The 20,291-nt window shown below is 55.6% G+C and overlaps 1 protein-coding gene across 3 annotated transcripts in view; it reads left to right on the forward strand.

The window, feature by feature from the left end:
- Window positions 1-20,196, forward strand: part of MAPKBP1 (mitogen-activated protein kinase binding protein 1) — a 51,860-nt gene extending 31,664 nt beyond the window's left edge. For 2 of the 3 annotated variants that reach the window (XM_027571847.2, XM_027571845.2), the window contains 28 exons: window positions 3,417-3,479; window positions 3,689-3,746; window positions 4,478-4,648; window positions 5,045-5,182; window positions 5,458-5,640; window positions 6,216-6,376; window positions 7,175-7,364; window positions 7,944-8,090; window positions 8,318-8,493; window positions 9,275-9,366; window positions 9,643-9,768; window positions 10,136-10,206; window positions 10,352-10,473; window positions 10,760-10,835; window positions 10,948-11,059; window positions 11,237-11,300; window positions 11,553-11,687; window positions 11,903-12,039; window positions 12,251-12,300; window positions 13,623-13,859; window positions 14,291-14,457; window positions 14,703-14,848; window positions 14,952-15,149; window positions 15,328-15,412; window positions 15,713-15,996; window positions 16,221-16,817; window positions 17,233-17,318; window positions 17,784-20,196. In XM_027571847.2, coding sequence (XP_027427648.1) covers window positions 3,417-3,479; window positions 3,689-3,746; window positions 4,478-4,648; window positions 5,045-5,182; window positions 5,458-5,640; window positions 6,216-6,376; window positions 7,175-7,364; window positions 7,944-8,090; window positions 8,318-8,493; window positions 9,275-9,366; window positions 9,643-9,768; window positions 10,136-10,206; window positions 10,352-10,473; window positions 10,760-10,835; window positions 10,948-11,059; window positions 11,237-11,300; window positions 11,553-11,687; window positions 11,903-12,039; window positions 12,251-12,300; window positions 13,623-13,859; window positions 14,291-14,457; window positions 14,703-14,848; window positions 14,952-15,149; window positions 15,328-15,412; window positions 15,713-15,996; window positions 16,221-16,817; window positions 17,233-17,318; window positions 17,784-18,011 — 4,300 coding nt within the window. In that variant the 3' untranslated portion in view covers window positions 18,012-20,196. The remainder of the gene's footprint in view (window positions 1-3,416; window positions 3,480-3,688; window positions 3,747-4,477; window positions 4,649-5,044; window positions 5,183-5,457; window positions 5,641-6,215; window positions 6,377-7,174; window positions 7,365-7,943; window positions 8,091-8,317; window positions 8,494-9,274; window positions 9,367-9,642; window positions 9,769-10,135; window positions 10,207-10,351; window positions 10,474-10,759; window positions 10,836-10,947; window positions 11,060-11,236; window positions 11,301-11,552; window positions 11,688-11,902; window positions 12,040-12,250; window positions 12,301-13,622; window positions 13,860-14,290; window positions 14,458-14,702; window positions 14,849-14,951; window positions 15,150-15,327; window positions 15,413-15,712; window positions 15,997-16,220; window positions 16,818-17,232; window positions 17,319-17,783) is intronic. The other variant, XM_027571848.2, reaches the window with a different exon arrangement.
- Window positions 20,197-20,291: the final 95 nt, after the last annotated feature.

Genomic DNA, 20,291 nt, shown 5'->3' on the forward strand with positions numbered 1-20,291 from the left:
CGCTTCTGGAATCCCGACTCTCTTTGGCTTTAGCTGAGTGGCCTTGAGCCAGTTACCTCACTGCTCTGATCTCGGGTCTCCTTCTGTAAAGTGGGGATAATTGTACTAAAGGGTCACAAGGTGCTGAAAGGATTAGCCAAAACCAGACATCTAGGCTGCTTGGCAGAGTGCCTGCTACCTAGAAAGTGCTTGACAAATGGTAACTCTTATTACTGAGCCCCACTGTGTGAAGAGCAGAGGACCGGTTGTTAAAGGAACTGGAAGCCTTCATGTTTCGAGTTCACTGAAACTCTTGTGGGGTGCTTTCTGCCTTAGCCAGGAGATGGCACTTCAGTTTTCCTTCCGTGCCCCTGTGCTACTGTCCTAGACACTTGAGGTGGTTTCTCACTCCGCATTCCCCCATCCCTTCCTTGCTCCCTTCAAAGCTTGTCATCCCTTCAGTGAATGGAGATGCAGATATTTTCTTTCCCCAAGCTTAATATAGCTCTCCTTTCCTGGCTGCCTCCCCAGAACAAAAAATAAAGCCTCCTTTGAAGTTTTTACCATTACTGAGGTCCTAACAGGACTTTCCTCCATTCTTCCAGAGGAAAAACCTGACACAGTCCCTTAGCACCTTGTTCCCCACTGCCAGGAGCCCCCTTGCAGCTTCCTTTCCATGCTTAAGGAGTAGTGATATTAAGATTTGCTATTTGTTTGGCTCCTACTATGTGTCAGAAAAAATCATTTAATCTTCACAGAAGTCCTAGGAGCTAGATCTGAGTGTCTGTCCTTTATTATAGGTAAGTCAACATGCTTGTGCCCTACCCAGGGTCACAGAGCTGTCCATGGCAGAACAAGGCTCAAACCCTGGTCTCTGTCTCCAAAGCCCACAGCATCCCTATGGCCCCAACACTGCCTCTGAGGATCCAGATGTCCTCAGTCCCTCCTTCCATAGAAGACTGGTGGGGCATAGAGTAGGGAGAGCTGGGCCTACTGATGCCCCACAGGACCAAGCTAGTGGACCAGGGGAGGCACTCTCCCATTCAAATCGTTCTTGAACAACTGCAGTGGGCCAGCCTCTGCTAGGCACAGGAGACAAAGCAGTCAGCAGAACCAGACCCCGTTCCTGTTCTCTAGAAAGGCACATCAAAAATAAATGTAAAGGGCGCCGGGGTGGCTCAGTTGGTTAAGCGACTGCCTTCGGCTCAGGTCATGATCCTGGAGTCCTGGGATCGAGTCCCACATCGGGCTCCCTGCCCAGCAGGGAGTCTGCTTCTCCCTCTGACCCTCTTCCCTCTCATGCTCTCTATCTCCCATTCTCTCTCTCTCAAATAAATAAATAAAATCTTTAAAAAAAAATAAATGTAAAATTACAGCTGTGATAAATGTTACAAAAGATTGATATGCTGTGCTTGCTATGAAAACATATACTGAGGCCATTTGACCTGAGATCTGAAAGGGGACTAAAGATTAACTAGTTGGAAAAGAGAAAGAAGAATGTTCTAGATAAGGGAAACAGTTCCTGCAAAGGAGCATGGCAGGTTAAAGAGAGTGAAAGAATGTGGTTGGAGCATGGATCAGGGTGAAGCTGGAGGGTGGGCAGGGGTCATACCACCCAGGCCTTCATGGGTACTTGAAGTTTGGTTTTGGAAGCTCCCCAGGGCTGATCCTGTGGGAGTGTTGCGATCAGATCAGACATGCATGTGTGTTTGACGTAAACCCCACTGGAAGTCAGGAGGCCTGGGAGGTCCAGAAAGGCTCTGCTCTTTCTGGGACCTTTCTGAGCCTAGGCTTCCTCATCTCAAAATTCTGGAGGGTTGGACTAGGTGATTTTAAAGTCACCTAGCACAGTGCATTTAATTCCTTCCATCCTTCCTTCCAGCTAAATTTAAGGTTCTATGAGTCTATCTGGTGGAATTAGGCTCCCTGTACCCTGGACTGCCCCTAACAGAAGCTGGGCAAGTGTGCATGGGTGTGTGTGTGTGTGCGTGGGAACGGGGAGGGAGAGTGATGGGGCACAGGGTTTCCAAGGCCATCTGACTTTTGTCATATGTGTAAGGGAAGCAGGAAACTAGAAGCTGGTGTCAGGAGAGAACGGAAATGAGAAAGGGGAACAAGGAAAGATGAGCAGATGGAGAGAGAAGGAGAAAGGAAACTGAGGATGGATTTGGGGAGGGGTTAGAGGAGGAGATGTGACTCAGGAATTTCCAGGCTGTTTGTTGCCCAGCCTGGCAGTTCTGGGCATACCTAGTGTACCTCAGAGACTCCTGGGTCCCCAGAGATTACCTGCGGAATGTGCATATTGAAATGGTTTGTGGAGCCTAATATGCTAAGCGCTCACCAGCAGCTGTACTTGCCTTTGCTTCAAGCTTCTAGCAGGCAGTGGGTTTCCCATTAAACAAAGCTGGTCTGGGGGATATCACCTCCGCTCATTCTGTCCCCATCCCCTGACCTGGCGTAGCAGGTCCCACCCTTGCTGCTGTCAGTCCTAATGAAGTGAGGCAGAAGGGGCCACGGGCCCAGGCCTACTGACAGCCACGGAGACTAAGGGAGAACACTGCCTGGCTACAGCTTTGGGCTTCCTGCCTTGACTCCTGCCACCTGGCCTCCTCACTGGAACTGTCTCTGGAAAGTCAGTCTGAACCTGATCCTGTCCACTTCACTGCCTGGTTGGAGAGGGTCCTTCCACCCTTCTCTGCACAGCAGGCAGGCAGGCGGAGTCTCTGACTGTCTTCTGGCAGTCTGGAGGGCCCTTTTTGGGCTCTCTGGGGCCAGGGACTCTCAGGGTGGGACCCAGGAGTTCCAAAGCACTGAACAGGCCTCCCCAGGCCCTCTTGGGCTCTCTCTGCCCATCCTCCTAGTCTTACTGAGCCTCCCTGCAATTCAGGCCTCCTGCCTCCCACCCCCTTCCTCATCTGACACATAGAGGGTGTGGGGTCGGCTCCTGCCAGATACACACGTGGGCACACACATGAAAGGCCTCACTCTTCCTTAGAGCACAAATGCTTGTCAGACACGTGGCTCCAACCTGTGAACTAGCTGTACATCTGTGGCCTGCTTTGCTCAAATCACATGGACGCTTCCTTCCTGCACCCCTTCCTGGGCTCTGTGCAAGGGCTCCGGGGAGGCCTGAGTCCTCGCTGCCCTTTGTAGGTATGACCAGAGATGGTGCTGGTGCTTAGGGACCTGGTGGGTTAGGCTTCCAGGGAGCCTTCGCCCTCAAGGGGATGCAGAGATAGGCCCTGCTGGGTGGGGAAGGGAAGCAAGAAGAGTAGGTTGCCAGAAAGCAGTCAGTTGCCCTTGGTGGCAAGCAGAGCCCCTCTGAACTTACTCTATGCAGCTCCCTGTGCTGAGTGACCAGAATTCCCAGGTGGCCTGGGTGCTTGTGGGGGAGCTGTGGTTTGGTGCTAAGTCTGTTGTCTCACTCATCTCCCCAGGTGTGTGGTCGTGCTGTTCAATCCCCGGAAACACAAACAGCACCACATCCTCAACAGTTCCAGGTAAATGGGTCTGGGCCCTGAGGGAGCACCTCCTTTTCCTGGGAGCTGGGAGAAAGGCACTGTCTGGGGGTTTTGTGGCTCTGCAGACTGGGGCCTGGTTGGGCCACATACAGGTTGGTGTCTGCTGATCTTGCCTTTTGAGGGGACTCTGAGGGAGCTGGGCTTAGGCCAGGCTGTCAGTGCCCCTCTGAGCCTGCCTCGTCCTGCAGGAAAACCATCACGGCCCTCGCCTTTTCCCCTGATGGCAAGTACTTGGTCACTGGAGAGGTGAGTGAGGAAAGGGGGCTGCAGTCCTCTGAGGAGGGTGGGAGGCCTGGCCTCAGCAGAGGGTTACAATCTTAGGCCTACTTAGGGCTGCTGCCACTTTGGTTCCCTGAACAGAGGCTAAATCCTAGTTTTTGCTCTACCTGAAAATAGTGGTTCTTAAGCTTCCGTGAGCACCAGAATCACCTGGATTGCTTGGTGAAGTGCACATTGCCAGGCCCGCCCGCAGGGTTTCTGATTCAGTAGGTGTGAGATGGGACCCTGAAATTGGCATTTCTTAAAAGTTCCCACATGCTCATTCTGCTGGTTGGGAGGCAGGCTTTCAAAAACCACTGCCTTAAAATGTTCCTGGTCCCCGGAGGCCCCCTGCTGGGCACATGAGGAACACCTCTGTCTTCTCAGGCTGATGGAGGCGGAGGGGCAGAAATAGGCCTCAGTGGTGGTGGTTCTCAACCCTGGAGGCCCATGAGACTCACTCAAGGAGTGACACAGACATACTGAACAAAATCTGGGGCCATTTTCTCCCGGATAATCATTGTTGTCCTGAGATATTTATCATTTGTTTTTGTTTTTGTTTTTAACCTTTGCCCTGTATAGCACTCTGCTCCTGACTCTTGGCCAAGGGTCATTAGAGAGATTGTATGTAGTGGCTGGGGAGGTAAGGGCCCCCACTCTGGAAGGCTCGGGGAGGCTGTATGCCTCTGCCCACACTTCCAGTTCTTGCTTCCCTGCAGAGTGGGCACATGCCTGCCGTGCGTGTTTGGGACGTGGCTGAGCATAGCCAGGTGGCAGAGCTGCAGGAGCATAAGTACGGTGTGGCCTGCGTGGCCTTCTCCCCAAGCGCCAAGTACATTGTCTCCGTGGGTTACCAGCATGACATGATCGTCAACGTCTGGGCCTGGAAGGTGAGTGGACTGGCTGGGCTGGCCTGATAGCCTCATGGGGGTTCACGGGCCAGTTGGGGAGCCGGGAGACTGCTGATCTGAGCCCCTTCCCTCCACTCTGCTGATCTCAGTCTCATTCTAGAAGATAGCCTGAAGCAGAAAAAAAGCAACTGTGTAGCCACATGTGTTGGTAGAAGGGGGCTAGCTTTATGCCTTTGAGGGCCTCCAGAGGAAATGAACCTCTTCAACTCCTCTAGAAAGAAATTCTTCTCTCTCCCTTCTTTTTCTGACCAAAAAATCTTGGAAAGGAGCATTTGTTAGAGTACAAATCCTATCCAACCCCTCCTCCATCCTCTGAGCCTTTCTTCTTAGCCCCAAGGGATAGAATTTTGATTCTTCCTTTGGCTTTCCCTCCAGAAAAACATTGTGGTGGCCTCCAATAAGGTGTCCAGTCGGGTGACAGCGGTGTCCTTCTCTGAAGATTGCAGCTACTTCGTCACTGCAGGCAATCGGCACATCAAATTCTGGTACCTCGATGACAGTAAGACCTCAAAGGTGAGCTGCTGTGGCTGGAAGTGGCCCCGGGGCCAGAGCCTGCTCAGCCTTCCCCAGAAGACCCCGTTGCACTTGGGCCCCCCTCTGTTCACTCAGCAGCCATACAGAAGTTCTGGGTGAGCCAGATGCTCTCTGGGCTGAGGAGGAGCCTCAGAGAGCGGGGGGGTGGTGCTTGCTGCTTCTCCTCCCTCCCCATAGGGCCTCGTTTGTGGGGGCAGGCTCCAGGACGGGGGGGCGGGGGGGGGATGGGCGACAAGAGCGGTGCATCTCCACAGGTGAATGCCACCGTGCCTCTGCTGGGCCGCTCGGGGCTGCTGGGAGAGCTGCGCAACAACTTGTTCACTGACGTGGCCTGTGGCCGAGGGAAGAAGGCCGACAGCACCTTCTGCATCACGTCCTCGGGCCTGCTGTGCGAGTTCAGTGACAGGAGGCTTCTGGATAAGTGGGTGGAGCTGAGAGTAAGCACCTCTGTCCCCATGGGTAGGGGCTGGCTGCCCATGTGTCAGCTCAGGGGAGATCTGCTGCCTCTGGCTCTGTAGCAGGGGCTAGGCCCTCATGCGTGCAGGAGAGAGGAGCCTGGGGGAGCCACAGCTTGGCCTCGTTCCAGCCCGTGGAGATCTGTATAGCTCCCTCCTCTCTGCTTTCTCTTTCCACCTTTCTTTCCCCTGCTTCCCTCTTGTACTCAGAATACAGACAGCTTCACAGTGAGTGGTGCCTGGATCCTCCTGTCTTTCCCATGCTCTTTCTTTCCCTCTGCTGGGCTTTTCCTACTTTGTCCTCTTGGTCAAAACCTCTTGTGCCTTAGAAGGGTCCCCGGCTCCCATCCCCCAGCTGCACGCGGCTGTGGGCCCTCTGGCCACCTGCTGCTGGAGGGAGGGGCATCTCCAGATGACAGCTGAGGGGCTCAGGCCAGAGCAGCTGGGCAGCTTTCCCCTCGTCTCCGCCTTGGCTGATCTCTCCTCTTGGCAGGCGACTGTTGGGGACAGTCGCCTGCCAAGGGGACCCTTGCTGACCCAAGCCCCTCTGCCTGCAGACCACCGTGGCTCACTGCATCTCCGTGAGCCAAGACTACATCTTCTGTGGCTGTGCCGATGGCACCGTGCGCCTCTTCAACCCCTGTAACCTGCACTTCCTCAGCACGCTGCCCCGTCCCCACGCCCTGGGGACAGACATTGCCAGCGTCACTGAGGCCAGGTGAGCTCTGTGGGCCCCCTGCCTCCACCCAGAGCCTCCCTCTGCACCCAGCCTTCCCTGGCTGTGCCTCAGGGAACAAAGTGAAGAGTGTGTCTGCCCCAAGGATCGCCAGGAGACACCTCTGTAGACCTACAGATTTGGGTTCGTCAGTACTGGTTGCCACCAAGGAGACCGCACACCACGGGAAAGCAGGGAGTGTCTCAGTCGGGGGGTAGGCAGGGCCTGTTGTAAGATTTGGGCTTGTAGTGGATAATTTTAGGAATGGTTCAAGGGATTGAAGTTTTGCTCCGGTTAGATGCTGTCAGGAAGTAGGGGTAGTTACCCAGTGGGACATCTTCATAATTTTTATCTACACGGTGGAAGGGAAGGTATGGGGCTAATGCTGTAATTGGTAAAGAAACAGTGGTCAGTCACCACAGATGGGACTGGAAACGTTTGGTCATGTTTGTAGTTGGCACAGTGCTGTGTGTTCACCTGTGCGTCTGTGCTCTCAGACACGGTTATAGAGGGGTCTTGTTTTCGTTTCCCTCTGTCACGGCCACAGAGTTCCCTTGTCTGACTGTGGCGTACCGTGACGTTGGTTGTGTTCCTCATGAGAACTTGATGGTCCGACAGCCGGTCCTGGGTCAGCTCCTGCTGACAGCTGTCAGACACAGCAGCTACCCCCTGCAGGTCTGGCGAGGGTTCCCCATGCTCGCTCCACTTCTTCCTTTGTGGTTTGGTTTCTGTTTTCATTCTTTTCAGTCCTTCATTTCATCAGCTCTCCGTTCACTTTTTGCCCTGTCGTCTTCCCCACAGTCGCCTCTTCTCTGGAGTGGCCAGTGCCAAGTATCCAGACACCATTGCCTTGACCTTTGATCCTACGAATCAGTGGCTTTCTTGTGTATACAACGACCACAGCATTTATGTTTGGGATGTGAGGGACCCCAAGAAAGTGGGCAAGGTGTACTCGGCTCTGTATCATTCCTCCTGCGTCTGGAGTGTGGAGGTATGTGGGCTGGGCTGGCCTTGGACTGGCCAGGTTTGCTGGGGTACCCCTGTGAGGCGGGAAGTGGGGATCCCTGAGTATAAAGTTATATTCCTGCTGCCTTCTTGTTTCTCCAGCAGCATCCCTGTGTATCCACATACCTTCAGATGGGTCCCGAGGATTGAGCTTGAATTTTAGAGCTTATATGTCTCAGGCTTCTTCCGTTGTGCCCCTGTCTGTTCTTAGCTTTGCCTCATCCTGGGCTGGGTGATCTTGAACAAGTTACTGAACTTGACTCAACCTCAGTTTCTTGAACTGTAAATTGATGCACCTGATTTATCTAGTTGTCCTAAGAATTAAATGAGACGATATAAGTGGGAGACGTGGAAGAATGCCTGGAACATAATAGGAGCTTGGTTAAGGTGTTTGCCCATAGTGATTATAGAGAGTATCTAATAGTTACGGCTTGCCCACTATGTGACAGACTGGGCTCAGTCCCGGCCAGCATTCTCTCTTTAATCTCATTCCCTTCTATCTCCTTGGGCAGGGAAAGGACTGCCCCCTAACTAGAGATCTGACTTTGTTCCCTCTGCCCCTCAGGTCTACCCTGAAGTGAAGGACAGTAACCAGGCCTGCCTGCCCCCAAGTTCCTTTATCACCTGTTCCTCAGACAATACCATCCGCCTGTGGAACACGGAGAGCTCCGGGGTGCATGGCTCCACGTTGCACCGAAACATCCTCAGCAATGTGAGCCCTGCGGTCGTAGGGCACCCCCTCCACACTTAGTCCTCCCCTCCACCCCCAGCCTTCACGCCTCCCTTTCAGGAACCAGTTCCGCAGATTTTGATCTTTCAGCTCTGATTTGGCCGGGCTCCTTGAGCCAGGGGTTTATCTTGTCCAGCATTCCTCTCCCCTTGCAGCTGTACTGGGTCAGGCCTGCCTTATCCACCTCCTCTCCTGACCTGCTCCACTAGGACCTCATTAAGATCATCTATGTGGATGGGAACACTCAGGCCCTGCTGGACACAGAGCTGCCCGGAGGAGACAAAGCCGATGGGTCCCTGATGGATCCCCGTGTGGGCATCCGCTCTGTGTGTATCAGCCCCAACGGACAGCATCTAGCTTCTGGGGACCGTGTAGGCACGCTTAGGTAATGCCAGGCCTGGGGTGGTACTGACTGCCTACCACAGCGCAGGCTGGGGGAGTAACGGTCCCGAAGGACAGAGCCTGAGAAAAATGGGCTCAAAATGATTGGGGAACAAGATGTCTATGTACAAGGGGAAAGATAACCTTACCATGAAGAAACCCAGCAGAAACCATCCTAACCAAGTGATTAAGTTTAACAGCCTCATATCAGCATCATGAAGCCTGTAATATGCACTAAGAAGCCACATAGCATGGTTTCTGTGGTATTCTTGCCACAAATGGATTAACTCAGTCCAGTCATGGGAAAAAGGCAGGCAGACTCAAACTGAGGTACAGAGGACAGAGTAATCAATACTCTTCTAAAGAGTATTGGAAAGTGCTCAGTACTCCTCAAAAGCATCAAGGTCATGAAAGATAAGGAAAGACTGAAGAACTGTCACCGACTACAGGAGACTAAGGAGAAATAACAACTAAGTGCAATTTGGACTCTTGATAGGACCCTGGATCCAGAAAAAAGATATTGTGGAAAAACTGGTGAAATTAAACTAGAATCTTGAATTAGTAGTGTAGTACCAACGTAAATTTCCCGATTCTGGTATTTGAAGTGTCGTTAACATGGAAAATCCCTGTACTCATCGCCACTTTTCTCTAAGCCTAAAAGTTCAAAAATAAATAAAAATTTAATTTTAAAAACAGGCCTGGGGGGAAGATATAGCAGAGAATGGAGGGTGAGTCTCTCCTCCCGTAGCCTGGCAGTGACGTCCTCCCTCTCCTCATCTTTGCAGGGTGCACGAGCTGCAGTCCCTGAGTGAGATGCTGAAGGTGGAGGCCCATGACTCAGAGATTCTCTGTTTGGAGTACTCTAAGCCAGACACAGGTAAGAAGGATGCCTGGTATCTGGCCCGGAGTGGCACAGGGCTCCTCCAGTCCTGCTAGTGCCACTTGCATCTCTCCTGGCTCCCTGGGGTGTGGGACCAAACACCATTTGAAGCATTTGGTGTCTTCGCAGGTTTAGCGGAGGACAGCTCCATTCCTGCTCCGTGGTTCACTTGGCTTAGGGTTATGGGACTCGGTTCCTGCGGGCCTTTTGCCGGGCCCAGATAGGGGGCCTGCTCTGGGCACTCATGGGCTGATGGAGTTCTTTGAACGCCAGGTCTGAAGCTGCTGGCATCAGCGAGCCGGGACCGGCTCATCCATGTGTTAGATGCCGGCCGGGAGTACAGCCTGCAGCAGACGTTGGACGAGCACTCATCCTCCATCACTGCCGTCAAGTTTGCAGGTGGGGGCAGGGCAATTGAGACGCATCTTGCCATCTACCAGCAACATCCTCCACCCCCACCCTGACTGCCACCAGCCTCCTGCCTCCATGAGAAGGGTGTGCCGGTCACAGGGGTCTGTTGGACAGCAGCTGAGAGGCCTGGGGCCAGATGGGAAGGCGGGTAGAATGTAGACTCCCTGTCTAGGGGACCCTGAGCCAACCAGGTTGGCTGAGGATAGAGAGAATGGCAAGCTTAGGTTTGGAGGGAAGCGACCTGATTTAATTGGTTGTCTGGGTCATGTAGAGAGCTCAGTAGTGGGGTAGTAGAGGAGGGGCTGGCCCCTTGTGGTGAGAGCAATGGGAATAGCTAGGCCCCCCTCTTCCATAGCCAGCGATGGGCAAGTCCGCATGATCAGCTGTGGAGCAGACAAGAGCATTTACTTCCGCACTGCACAGAAGGTGAGGGTATGGGGCTTCCCTGAATGGGGCAGGGGTTGGGGGGGTGGAGGTTTCTACCGTTCCCCCAGCTGAGGTTGTAAGAGGTGAAGGGAGGTGAAAGTGGGGTTTTCTGGGCCTGATGGAGCCACATGCTCTACCCTTACAGTCTGGAGATGGAGTCCAGTTTACACGGACACACCACGTGGTACGGAAGACGACCCTCTATGACATGGATGTGGAGCCCAGCTGGAAGTACACGGCTATCGGCTGCCAGGACCGAAATATTCGGTGGGCATCCTCTTCTCAAACCGTATGACCACACTCCTTCAAGCCCGAGGGGGTCAGCTCTTGGCAGCTCTCTCCCCACTTCTGTCTTTTTGTCCAGCACTGTGTGCCCCCCTTGAGCCTATAGAATGAGCACTTTGCTGTACCCAAGAGGCGGTAGCCCCTTTGGTGTTGGGGAGTGGCTCCCAGAGAGAACAGGGCTGGGACTGAGTGCTGGGGTCTCTGCCACCCAGCTGTGCTTTGATCACGGCCCCCTCCTCACGTAAGCAAGAGCATGGTCTCTTCACAGGGTCTTCAACATCAGCAGTGGGAAGCAGAAGAAGCTGTTCAAAGGGTCACAGGGTGAAGACGGCACTCTGATTAAGGTAAGGGCCCAGGGGGACGGGCCATGGGCCAGAGAAAGGGAGCACTGGGGTACCAGGTGGACAGGGACGGTGCTTCCCTTGTCCTCTGCCAGCTATGTGTCCCATTCCTCAGGTGCAGACAGACCCCTCCGGGATTTACATAGCCACCAGCTGTTCTGACAAGAACCTCTCCATTTTTGACTTCTCCTCAGGCGAGTGTGTGGCCACCATGTTTGGCCACTCAGGTGAGTGTTGCCCCTGGACTCTCCTGCTGGAACTTTGCTCTTCCTTCCTTTAGTTTCTTGGGACCTAGCAGAGCTGCCTGCCCCTCCCTTCCGACCAACATCTACCTCCACTGTTGGGACAGAAGCTTGGTTGGGACTTCAGGGTGGCTCATAGGTTGTATTCTTTCTTCCTTACAGAGATTGTCACCGGCATGAAGTTCAGTAATGACTGCAAACATCTCATCTCGGTGTCAGGGGACAGGTGAGCAGAAGCCAGCTTCCCTCTGAGACACAGATTTTTCCTCTGTGACACACACACCCTGCCCCCTCCTCTCTCTTCACATCAGTGATATCTCTGGGAAATAGGGCTAAGCAGGGGTATTTCTAGGGCCTGACGTGGCACTAGAGGCTGGCTCTGGTCTTCTTGCTGGCCCATGGAGAAGGGGAGATAGTGGGGTTCCACCCCAGGCTCCTACCTTACCTCTCCCTCACTCAACTCTGTGGCTGTACCCAGCTGTATATTTGTATGGCGCCTGAGCTCTGAGATGACGATCAGCATGAGGCAGCGTCTGGCTGAGCTGCGCCAGCGTCAGCGAGGGGGCAAGCAGCAAGGATCGTCTTCTCCCCAGAGGGCTGCAGGACCCAACCGGTGAGAACAGAGTCTGGATACGGGCCAGCGGTAGGTGGGCATCCAGACTGCTCGCTGTCTCAGTGCTCCTCCTTTTTGCTCTGCACCTGCCATTTGCCTGTACCTCCTGACTCCCGGATCCCCCAACACCTGTTTCGTACCTGAAGACCCATGAAGGTTGGCCTCTTCCTGCACTGAATCTCCTCTTCCTGTGACCTTCCTTGTCTTGGACTTAGGCACGAGGCCCCATCGATGCTGTCTCCTGGACCAGCTCTGTCATCAGACAGTGACAAGGAGGGAGAAGATGAGGGCACTGAAGAAGAAGAACTTCCAGCTCTGCCCATCCTTGCCAAGGGTACCAAGAAGGAGCCAGGTGTGTGGAAGTCTGGGGCAGGGTCAGACAGGCACCAGTTGGCACAGTGGCTAGATATGCCCTTTCTGGGACAGGGGGTGAGAACAGAGTGAGCCGAGGAAGCCAGAGCATCTCTGTGGCCACACAAGGGTAGGGGCTGGTGCGGGGCCAGGGAGCTGGCTGGGTGGGCTGGAGACACTCTCTCTGACTGCCTGTCTCTGTCTGTCCTCAGTGCCTGGCCCAGGCCTGCCCCGAAGCCTGTCCCACTGGGAGATGAGTCAGGTGAGTCACCATCATTAAAAATGCCCTTCTGAGGTTACAAGGAGTGGAGGAAGGTGGAAGCCGGGCTCTCTGGGCCTGCCCACGTGCTGCACCCCTTGTGTCCAAGGCAGGGCCTTGTGGGAGAGTTTGAACAGCTTGGCTGGTCCCAGGTTAGGGATGATAAAGCCCAGGGGTCTCCTTCCTGTAGGCCAGGTGGGGTGGCCTGCAAGGTCTAGTCACCACTAGAAGAAGTGCTCCACTAGTTCAGCTGCCTGGGGGCCTGGGGGTAAGTGTGAACAAAGAACAGGTTGAGGTGGGGAGTAGACAAGGGGTGTCTGAGCCAAACAGCCAAAGTTCAAGGGGTGCCTGGGTGGCTCAGTCGGTTAAGCGTCCAACTCTTGGTTTCGGCTTGGGTCATGATCTCAGTGTCGTGGGATCGAGCCCCGAGGGCCCTGGTGTTGGGCCCCACTTAGGGCTCCATGCTCAGAGGAGAGTTTGCTTGTCCCTCTCCCTCCCCCACTGCACCCCCCCTTGGGTCCATGTGCCTGTGTGCAAGCTCTCTCTCAAATAAATAAATAATAACAAATAAAATGTTAAGAAAAAAAAAGAACTGGAGTTCAAGAGCATCAAAGGTTCAAAGAGTAGGCATCTGGAGAAACTAGTTCTAAAGACTCCAGGTTAGGAGGTAAGGTCAGAACTTCCAGAGCAGTTATTTAGAGGGATGGGGCCGTGAGAGGACCGGTAACTGGGCGGCTACTTCAGGGCAGCCAGAAGCAGGGTCAAGGCTTTCTGAGCAAGCCCGACAGCAGCCCCGCCCTCGCTCGTGCCACATCAAGACTTCAAGTGGCAGTACCTTCATTGTCAGTGGCAGCTCCATGGAATGATGGTGGCGTGGTGCCTCTCGTGCCTTATGACCAGCCCAGGGGCTCAAGGCTGCACTACTTGTTTGTCCTTGGTGCTCTGGGCTTGGGGCTGACCTCAGAGTAAGGGACTTTTTAGAGATCACCAGCTCCGAGGTGCCCAGGCTGAGACTAGAAGGTCTAAGACAAGATGTAGAGTGAAGCTAAGAGCATGAACTCTGGAGCTAGACTACTTGAGTTGTAACTGGCAGGCAGGCCACTTACTGTCCATGGGACTAGGTAAGTTACTTAAGCCCGCTGTACTTCAGTTTTCCCATCTGTAAAAATGGGGATAATATACCTACTTCATAAGGTTGTCGTGGGGATTGAGTGAGTGAATACATGTATGTAAAGTGGATGGCACACAGTAAGTGCTATATGAGTGTTTGCTAATACTGTTGTATAGTGATTGTGACCCTCTCCCCAACCCCTGCCTCACACCAGGCACAGGAGACGGTGGAGTTCCTGGCCCCAGCCCCTGCAGCCAACCAAGGACCCAGAAGAAGGGGCCGCTGGGCCCATCCAGGTGTGGAGCTGAGTGTCCGCTCCATGCTGGACCTGCGGCAGCTAGAGACACTGGTCCCAGGCCCTCGAGGTGCTAGCCAAGACTTGCTGGCCATGACCCCATCTTGCCCTGGGAAGCATGGTCAGCAGGCCCCTGAGACCTCACATGCTAGCCAGGTGAGCCAGCTTTCTCCCAGCAACCTAGAGATCTCCAAAGAGCTATAGCCAGCCATATGCCGACAGCTGGGGCCTAAGCACTTGGCCAGCTGTGCTTGCTCTGCCCCTGTGGCACATGGGTAACCTGGATTGCAAAGGTTCAAGCTGGGCTAAGCTGTATGGTCTGCTGATTGGGGTGGTACCCTTTGTCCTGGGCCAGGTTTCTTAAAGGGCTCATGGTATTAAGTGGTGGCTGGAGGTTGGCAGCCCGGAGTGTGACAGAATATCGTTATTCCAGAAACTCAAGAACCTTAACTGGAGTTCTCCTCCGCGTTGGAATATTCAGCTTCCCCCAGAACTGATGCACACCAGATCCTTGCCTACCTCCACCTCTTTTCCCAGGCCCTCTCTCACATCAACAACCTCAGTAATGCCCCTTTGTGTGTTCCCAGAACGAAAAGCCCCCTCGGCCTCAGGCTTCCCAACCCTGTTCCTGTCCCCACATTATTCGATTGTTGTCCCAAGAGGAAGGGGTCTTTGCCCAAGATCTGGAGCCTGCACCCATCGAAGATGGTATTGTCTACCCGGATCCAAGTGACAGCCCCATCCTGGATACCAGGCAAGGGTCTTTCCCTCACCAGACCTCAGGGGCCATGCAGTCTTCCTTTCCCAGGCTTCCCTTCCCTGGGCGTTCTTTAGTTAGGGGAGGGCTGGCCCAGATTCCTCAGGGCTTGCCCGCCACTTTGCCCCTGCTTCATCCCCAGTCCCACTCACAGGTCGGGGAGAAGGAAGCCAGGTGTCGCGCGGTAGGGCTGCTCACCCCTACTAACTGCCTCTTCTTTCCCCTGCTGGCCTTCCTGGAAGTGAGTTCCAGGTGCAAGCTCCAGCCCGAGGGACCCTGGGAAGAGTTTATCCAGGCAGCAGGGGCTCCGAGAAGCACAGTCCTGACAGTGCCTGCTCTGTGGATTATAGTAGCAGCCGCCTTTCCAGCCCTGAGCACCCCAACGAAGGTGAGGCTGCGGCTTTGAGGGAGGTCAGTGGACTGAGGTGGGAGTGGAGGCTCTGGCGATGGGTGGGTGCAGCATGATGCTTCTCTCCCCTCCCCACGTCCAGACTCTGAGAGCACGGAGCCCCTGAGTGTGGATGGCATTTCCTCAGACCTTGAAGAGCCAGCCGAGGGTGATGAGGAAGAGGAGGAAGAAGAGGGAGGCACTGGTGCCTATGGGCTGCAGGGAGGCAGTCCCCATACCCCAGACCAGGAGCAGTTTCTAAAACAGCACTTTGAGACTCTGGCCAATGGGGCTGCTCCAGGTGTGGTCAGAGGGCCAGTATGTGGTCACTGGTCTGCCCTTCTTCCCTCCTTGCCTGGCTGAGAGGGAGGGTCCAAGGACAGGCCATGCCCTGGGTTTACCTTCGGCGGGGGGCCGGAGGGGGGGCAGAATCTGGGGCGAGGGCTGGCTTCGATTCATGATTTTTGTCACCTTGGTAGGGGGCCCAGTCAGGGTACCAGAGAGGACAGAGTCTCGGAGCATCTCTTCACGATTCCTGTTGCAAGTGCAGACCCCCCCGCTCAGGTACCTCCCCCACAGCAGCCCTCACTCTCCTACAAGGAGTTGCGGCTCACTTGAGCTCCCCATGCTCCCCAAAGGGCCAGTCCTGCCCCTGAGGCAGCAGGCCGTCCTCCTCTCTCCAAGGCTGCCATCTCCCCACGCCGAACAGCGTTCTGCACTCCCAGGTTTTGGGACAGCTGGCCTGCTGGCTTTGTGCCTGCCCTTCTTGCCCAGAGCTTCTGGTTCTGTGAGAGCTTCTCCCCGTCGTGGCAGGGAGGACTTCTAAGCCCTCTCTGGGCCTTCTTCCACATTTCCTCCCTGTAGGGAACTGTCTCCGTCTTCCTCGAGCCTGGCGCTGACATCGAGACCGGTCCAGGCGCGGCCGGCTGCGGGTGAGCAGCTGAGAGGCAGTGATGCCAGTCCTCCAGGAGCACCCCCGGAGGCAGAGCCCTCCCCTGGCAATGCTGGCCCCCAGCAGGCAGTCCCTGTGCTTTTGCCGCGACGCCGTCTCAACCCTGACAGCAGCTGGGCTCCCAAGAGAGTGGCTGCAGCCAGCACCTTAGGTGGACTCCAGAAAGCCCAGTCTGTGCAGAGTCTGGTGCCACAGGGTGAGGAGCCTGGTGGGTTCAACTCCAGGGTGCGGGGAGTATGAAGCACATGCGCATGCTAGAGGAAGGAGGGCCTGATTTAGCCCTGACGTGTCACTGTGCTTGCCACTGGGTGTCCCTTAGTGGGTATGGGCAGGGCACAGCAACTTCTAGGGAGCTGTGAGCCTTAGTGCCTGGGAAGCCTTCCTCACCACCTGACCTGTGTCTCTCTGGCTTCTCGGCAGATGAGGCTCCTCCACCAGGCCCATTGCTCTTACGGGAGATGGAGGCCCAGGAGGGCCTGCGCTCCCTGCCACACGCTGATCACCGTCTGTCTCGGCCTCAGTCCTACCAGAACCCCACCACCAGTTCCATGGCCAAGATTTCCCGCAGCATCTCTGTTGGGGAGAATTTGGGCCTGGCAGCCGAACCTCAGGCTCCTGCTCCCATTCGAGTCTCACCGCTCAGCAAGCTAGCCCTGCCCAGCCGGGCTCACCTGGTCCTGGACATCCCAAAGCCACTGCCCGATCGTCCTACCCTGGCCACGTTCTCACCTGTTACCAAGGGCAGGGCCCCTGGTGAGGCAGAACAGCCTGGCTCCCCAGTGGGCCTAGGAAAGGCTCACAGTACATCTGAGAGGCGGGCCTGTTTGGGGGAGGGTGCCCCTCCCAAGCCTAGGACAGAGTGCCAGCCTCAGCCTGGGCCCAGCAGCCCCTGTGCCCAGCAACTGCCGGTCAGCAGCCTCCTCCGAGGCCCTGAGAACTTGCAGCCCCCGTCCCCCGAGAAGACTCCCAGCCCCATGGAATGCACCAGGCCAGGGGCAGCCCTGAGCCAGGACTCAGGTGTGCACAGCTCCCCAGCTCTCATCTCCAGCCCCATCGTCTTTCTCCTGTCTCTGTTGTCTGCTCTCTGGCTCCATCCCATTTCTGTGCATCCAGCCTCTGGCGTTTTCGTCCTGTCTGTTCCCATCTTGGTCCATAAGTCACACCTCTGATGGTGAGACACGCCTACCAATCTTCACAATCTCCTTGTGACCCACTTGCCCCTTCCCTGCCTCTGGCTTCTTGGGCTGGAGCTGGCCCTCCCCTTAGGACCTCGTTTTCTGTGTGGTGTTGGGAAGGAAGGAGGCAAGGAGAGGGCAAACCAAGGGGGTGTGATCCTGCGGGTAGGCCTCTCCTGCTCTCAGGGGCCCCTGGGTGGGGAGGCCTGAAAGGGCAGCTTTGCTGGGCCTTGCTGAGCTGTATCTGTCCGTCCCAGAACGAGCAGTGAGCCTGGAGGAGTGCGAGCAGCTTGTGGCAGAGCTCCAGGGCAGTGTGCGCCAGGCTGTGCGACTCTACCACTTGGTACGTGTTGGGCACCCACCGGGGGGGGAGAGACAGCTGAGTAGCCAGAACAACCATAAGGCTCTTCCACTGACGGGTGGGTGGAGCAAACAAGAACATCTGGGGCAGAGTAGGTGAGGGAGTTAAGAGGCCAGGTCAGGCCTCTTGAACCGAGCACCTACTGGTCATCTCCGGAGACTTCCTCAGACTGGAGGGGTAGGGGTGGAGCGACTATATGTCCTAGTTTGCCTAGGACCTGGTTTGTCCTAGGACCATCCCAGTTTATGCCTGTTGTCCCAGTGTAATTATTAATAGCAGCCCTTGTCATATTCAAAAACTGTTTGGCCACCCTAGACATGGGGGACGGTCCAGGAGGGCCTTCTCTGGGGTCCGGCTAGACCCAGGTGGGGTCCCTCCCCTTTATAGATCCACTGACAGGAGGTTCCTCCACTGTTCCTCCGACTCACTTCCCGGGTCTTGCTGCAGGTGGCTGGCTGCAAGACGCCCTCAGCGGAGCAGAGTCGCATCGCCCAGCTCCTCAGAAACACCTTCTCCTCAGTGCGGCAGGAGCTCGAGGCCCTGGCCGGGGCAGTGTTGTGCAGCCCGGGCGGGAGCCCTGGGGCCGTGGGGGCTGAGCAGACACAGGCCCTGCTAGAGCAATACTCAGAGCTGCTGCTTCGGGCGGTGGAGCGGCGCATGGAACGCAGACTCTAGTTCCGGAATCCTGTCCCAAGTGAATGCTCCCCCTATTCCAAACTGTAGCCCCTGCTCCACTCTCCAAAACCTGTGGGGATACTTGGAGTGGCTAGCAGGGGTCAGTGCTCAGAGGGGAAGCGCCTTTTCCAGCTTCCTCATGGGGCCCCTGTATTTATTAATTTATTTCCCTGACTGTTGCCTCACTTTCTTGGAGCTCCTGCCTCCACAGCCCCTTCAGTGGCTCATGCAGGGTAGGTCTTGGATCCTTGTCATCTTGGTGCTGTGAGGAGCAGGAGGGCAGCCTGCCCCATCTGGGGGAAATTGGGAAGGGCTGGCCCTCTCTTCTTAGAAGCCATTTGAAATTACTGCAGGGATCAGCTCCCTGGGGTGGAGCACACACAGGGTATTCGGTGGGGTGGAAGTGAAAGGCCATGTGGTATCAGTGCCCTTCAGCCAACAGCGGAGCTTCACCTCTACCTCCACTTCCCCTCCCACACCAGCTGCACTCCCCCGGCTGCCAGAGCGGGGGGGTTGTCTGTTTTCCCCAGTGCCTGGCAGTTCCCAAAGGCAAAACCCTCTAGCCCTCCAGGGCATTCCCAGCCATCAGGAGGCTTGAGTTGGTATCGAGGCCCGAGCCCCCCACATTCCACTCCCATCCCCCCACCCAAGAGAGCCCTAGCATTCTCTCTCTTCCTGTGCCCCCCTTTCTCTCCTGGCCAGAACTTGTGGAGACAGCTGTGGGATGTTGCTGCAGGACAGTAAAGCCCTCTGCTGGGCAAACATAAAGCCCTGGCCTCCTTTTCCCAGCCCCTTGGTCTTCCCTGTCTTCCCAACCCTGATCCCCAGCAGGCTGCTAGACCCAGAGGCCACCTTCTCCTTGCATCCTGAGTGATGCTGGTGTTAGAACTTCCCTCATGGTTTACAGGGCGCCAGCCCACCTTCTAAGGACCTTGGCCACAGACGAAGTACACACACACACACACACACACACACACACACACACAGTTGAGTGTCATCGCTAAGAGTACTTGGCTGGCTGATGGGTGCCTGGTTTCCCTTCATGTGCTACTCCTGCTTTGCCACCCTGGCTCACGTGGAACTATCAAGGGGCATGAAAAGGACTGGAACACACTAACCCGAATTCTGGATTCTTGGGGTCCACAACCTAGCCAGTACGAGATGGCTCGTAGGTTTCTGGTCTGGGTGGAAGGAACCTCCTCAAAGGCGGTGCTGGGCACCCAGGATGCTCTGGATGCTGGAAGTTGAGGGGAGAGGGGGGCATGTGGGACTGCAGATGGGGCCAAGAGACACACTGGAAAGGCGGCAGGTGGGACAGGTAAGTGGTAGAGGGGAGGGGATAGATTAGAAGGGCAGCTGTTAGGAGTGAGGGGGAGGATATAGGGCGCAGGGGGCAGGTAGAACAGGACCAAGTAGTGAAGCAGTTGTTGAGTTGGGGTGAGGAACATGTGTCTCTGGGCCCTGCTGCTGCCCTCTGCCTCAGGTAAGTCAGGGTAGCTTTCCTGAAGATTCAGGTCAGAAAAACCAATTGTCCCATGGACAGGCCATGGGGTCCTGCTGGTTCTGTAGGCAGAAACTTAGAAATTGGTTTGCGTGGAGTGCTCAGCTCTTGTTTGCACCAGCTGGAATACACCAGAACAGATGAAGCCTATTTCACCCCGACTCTTCTGTACTACCACCACCTGCATGGCCAAACTGCAAAGAACTGCAGCTGAGGGTGGACCCCGGCAGGGCTGCAGCTGCCCTTTGTGAGGGTTAGAAGTCTACTCCACAGCACGCTAGCCACAGCCCAGACGAAACAGGCTCAGGCCTGGCCCTCTGGCCTGGGTTCCTGGCGATCCTCAGCCAGCCAGCCCCTCAGAGGAGGGAGCCACACTCCCGCTAAGGTTTGGAAGAAGGTGGCCGCCCTTTCCCTATCCCCACCCGAGCGTGGGGTGGGAGAGGGGGTCTTGTGGTCGGCCGGCGCCCGTCCCCTTCTGCATGTCTGAGGCCACCGGCAATTGCCGCCCCCCGACCAGATTTGCCCTGACCCAGTTTTGACCCCCCCTACCCTTATTTATAACTTTTATACTTTGTCCAGGCCGTGGCGCTTCCCTCTTCCCCAGGTCTCACGGGGCAGGGGCTGTTTTTAACTCGTCCGTTTGTATTGATGTATGAACTCGTCAATAAATACAATCATTTGTTAACTCTAGGATGCCAGCGAGTGGGGCAGGCGGGAGAAGGCGCGGCTTCTCACCGGTGGTCCGGTTAGCTGAATCCCGGCGCACTGCGGGCGGGGGC

This window comes from Zalophus californianus, chromosome 6 (genome assembly GCF_009762305.2).
Source record: "Zalophus californianus isolate mZalCal1 chromosome 6, mZalCal1.pri.v2, whole genome shotgun sequence".
NCBI classification, from domain to species: domain Eukaryota; kingdom Metazoa; phylum Chordata; class Mammalia; order Carnivora; family Otariidae; genus Zalophus; species Zalophus californianus.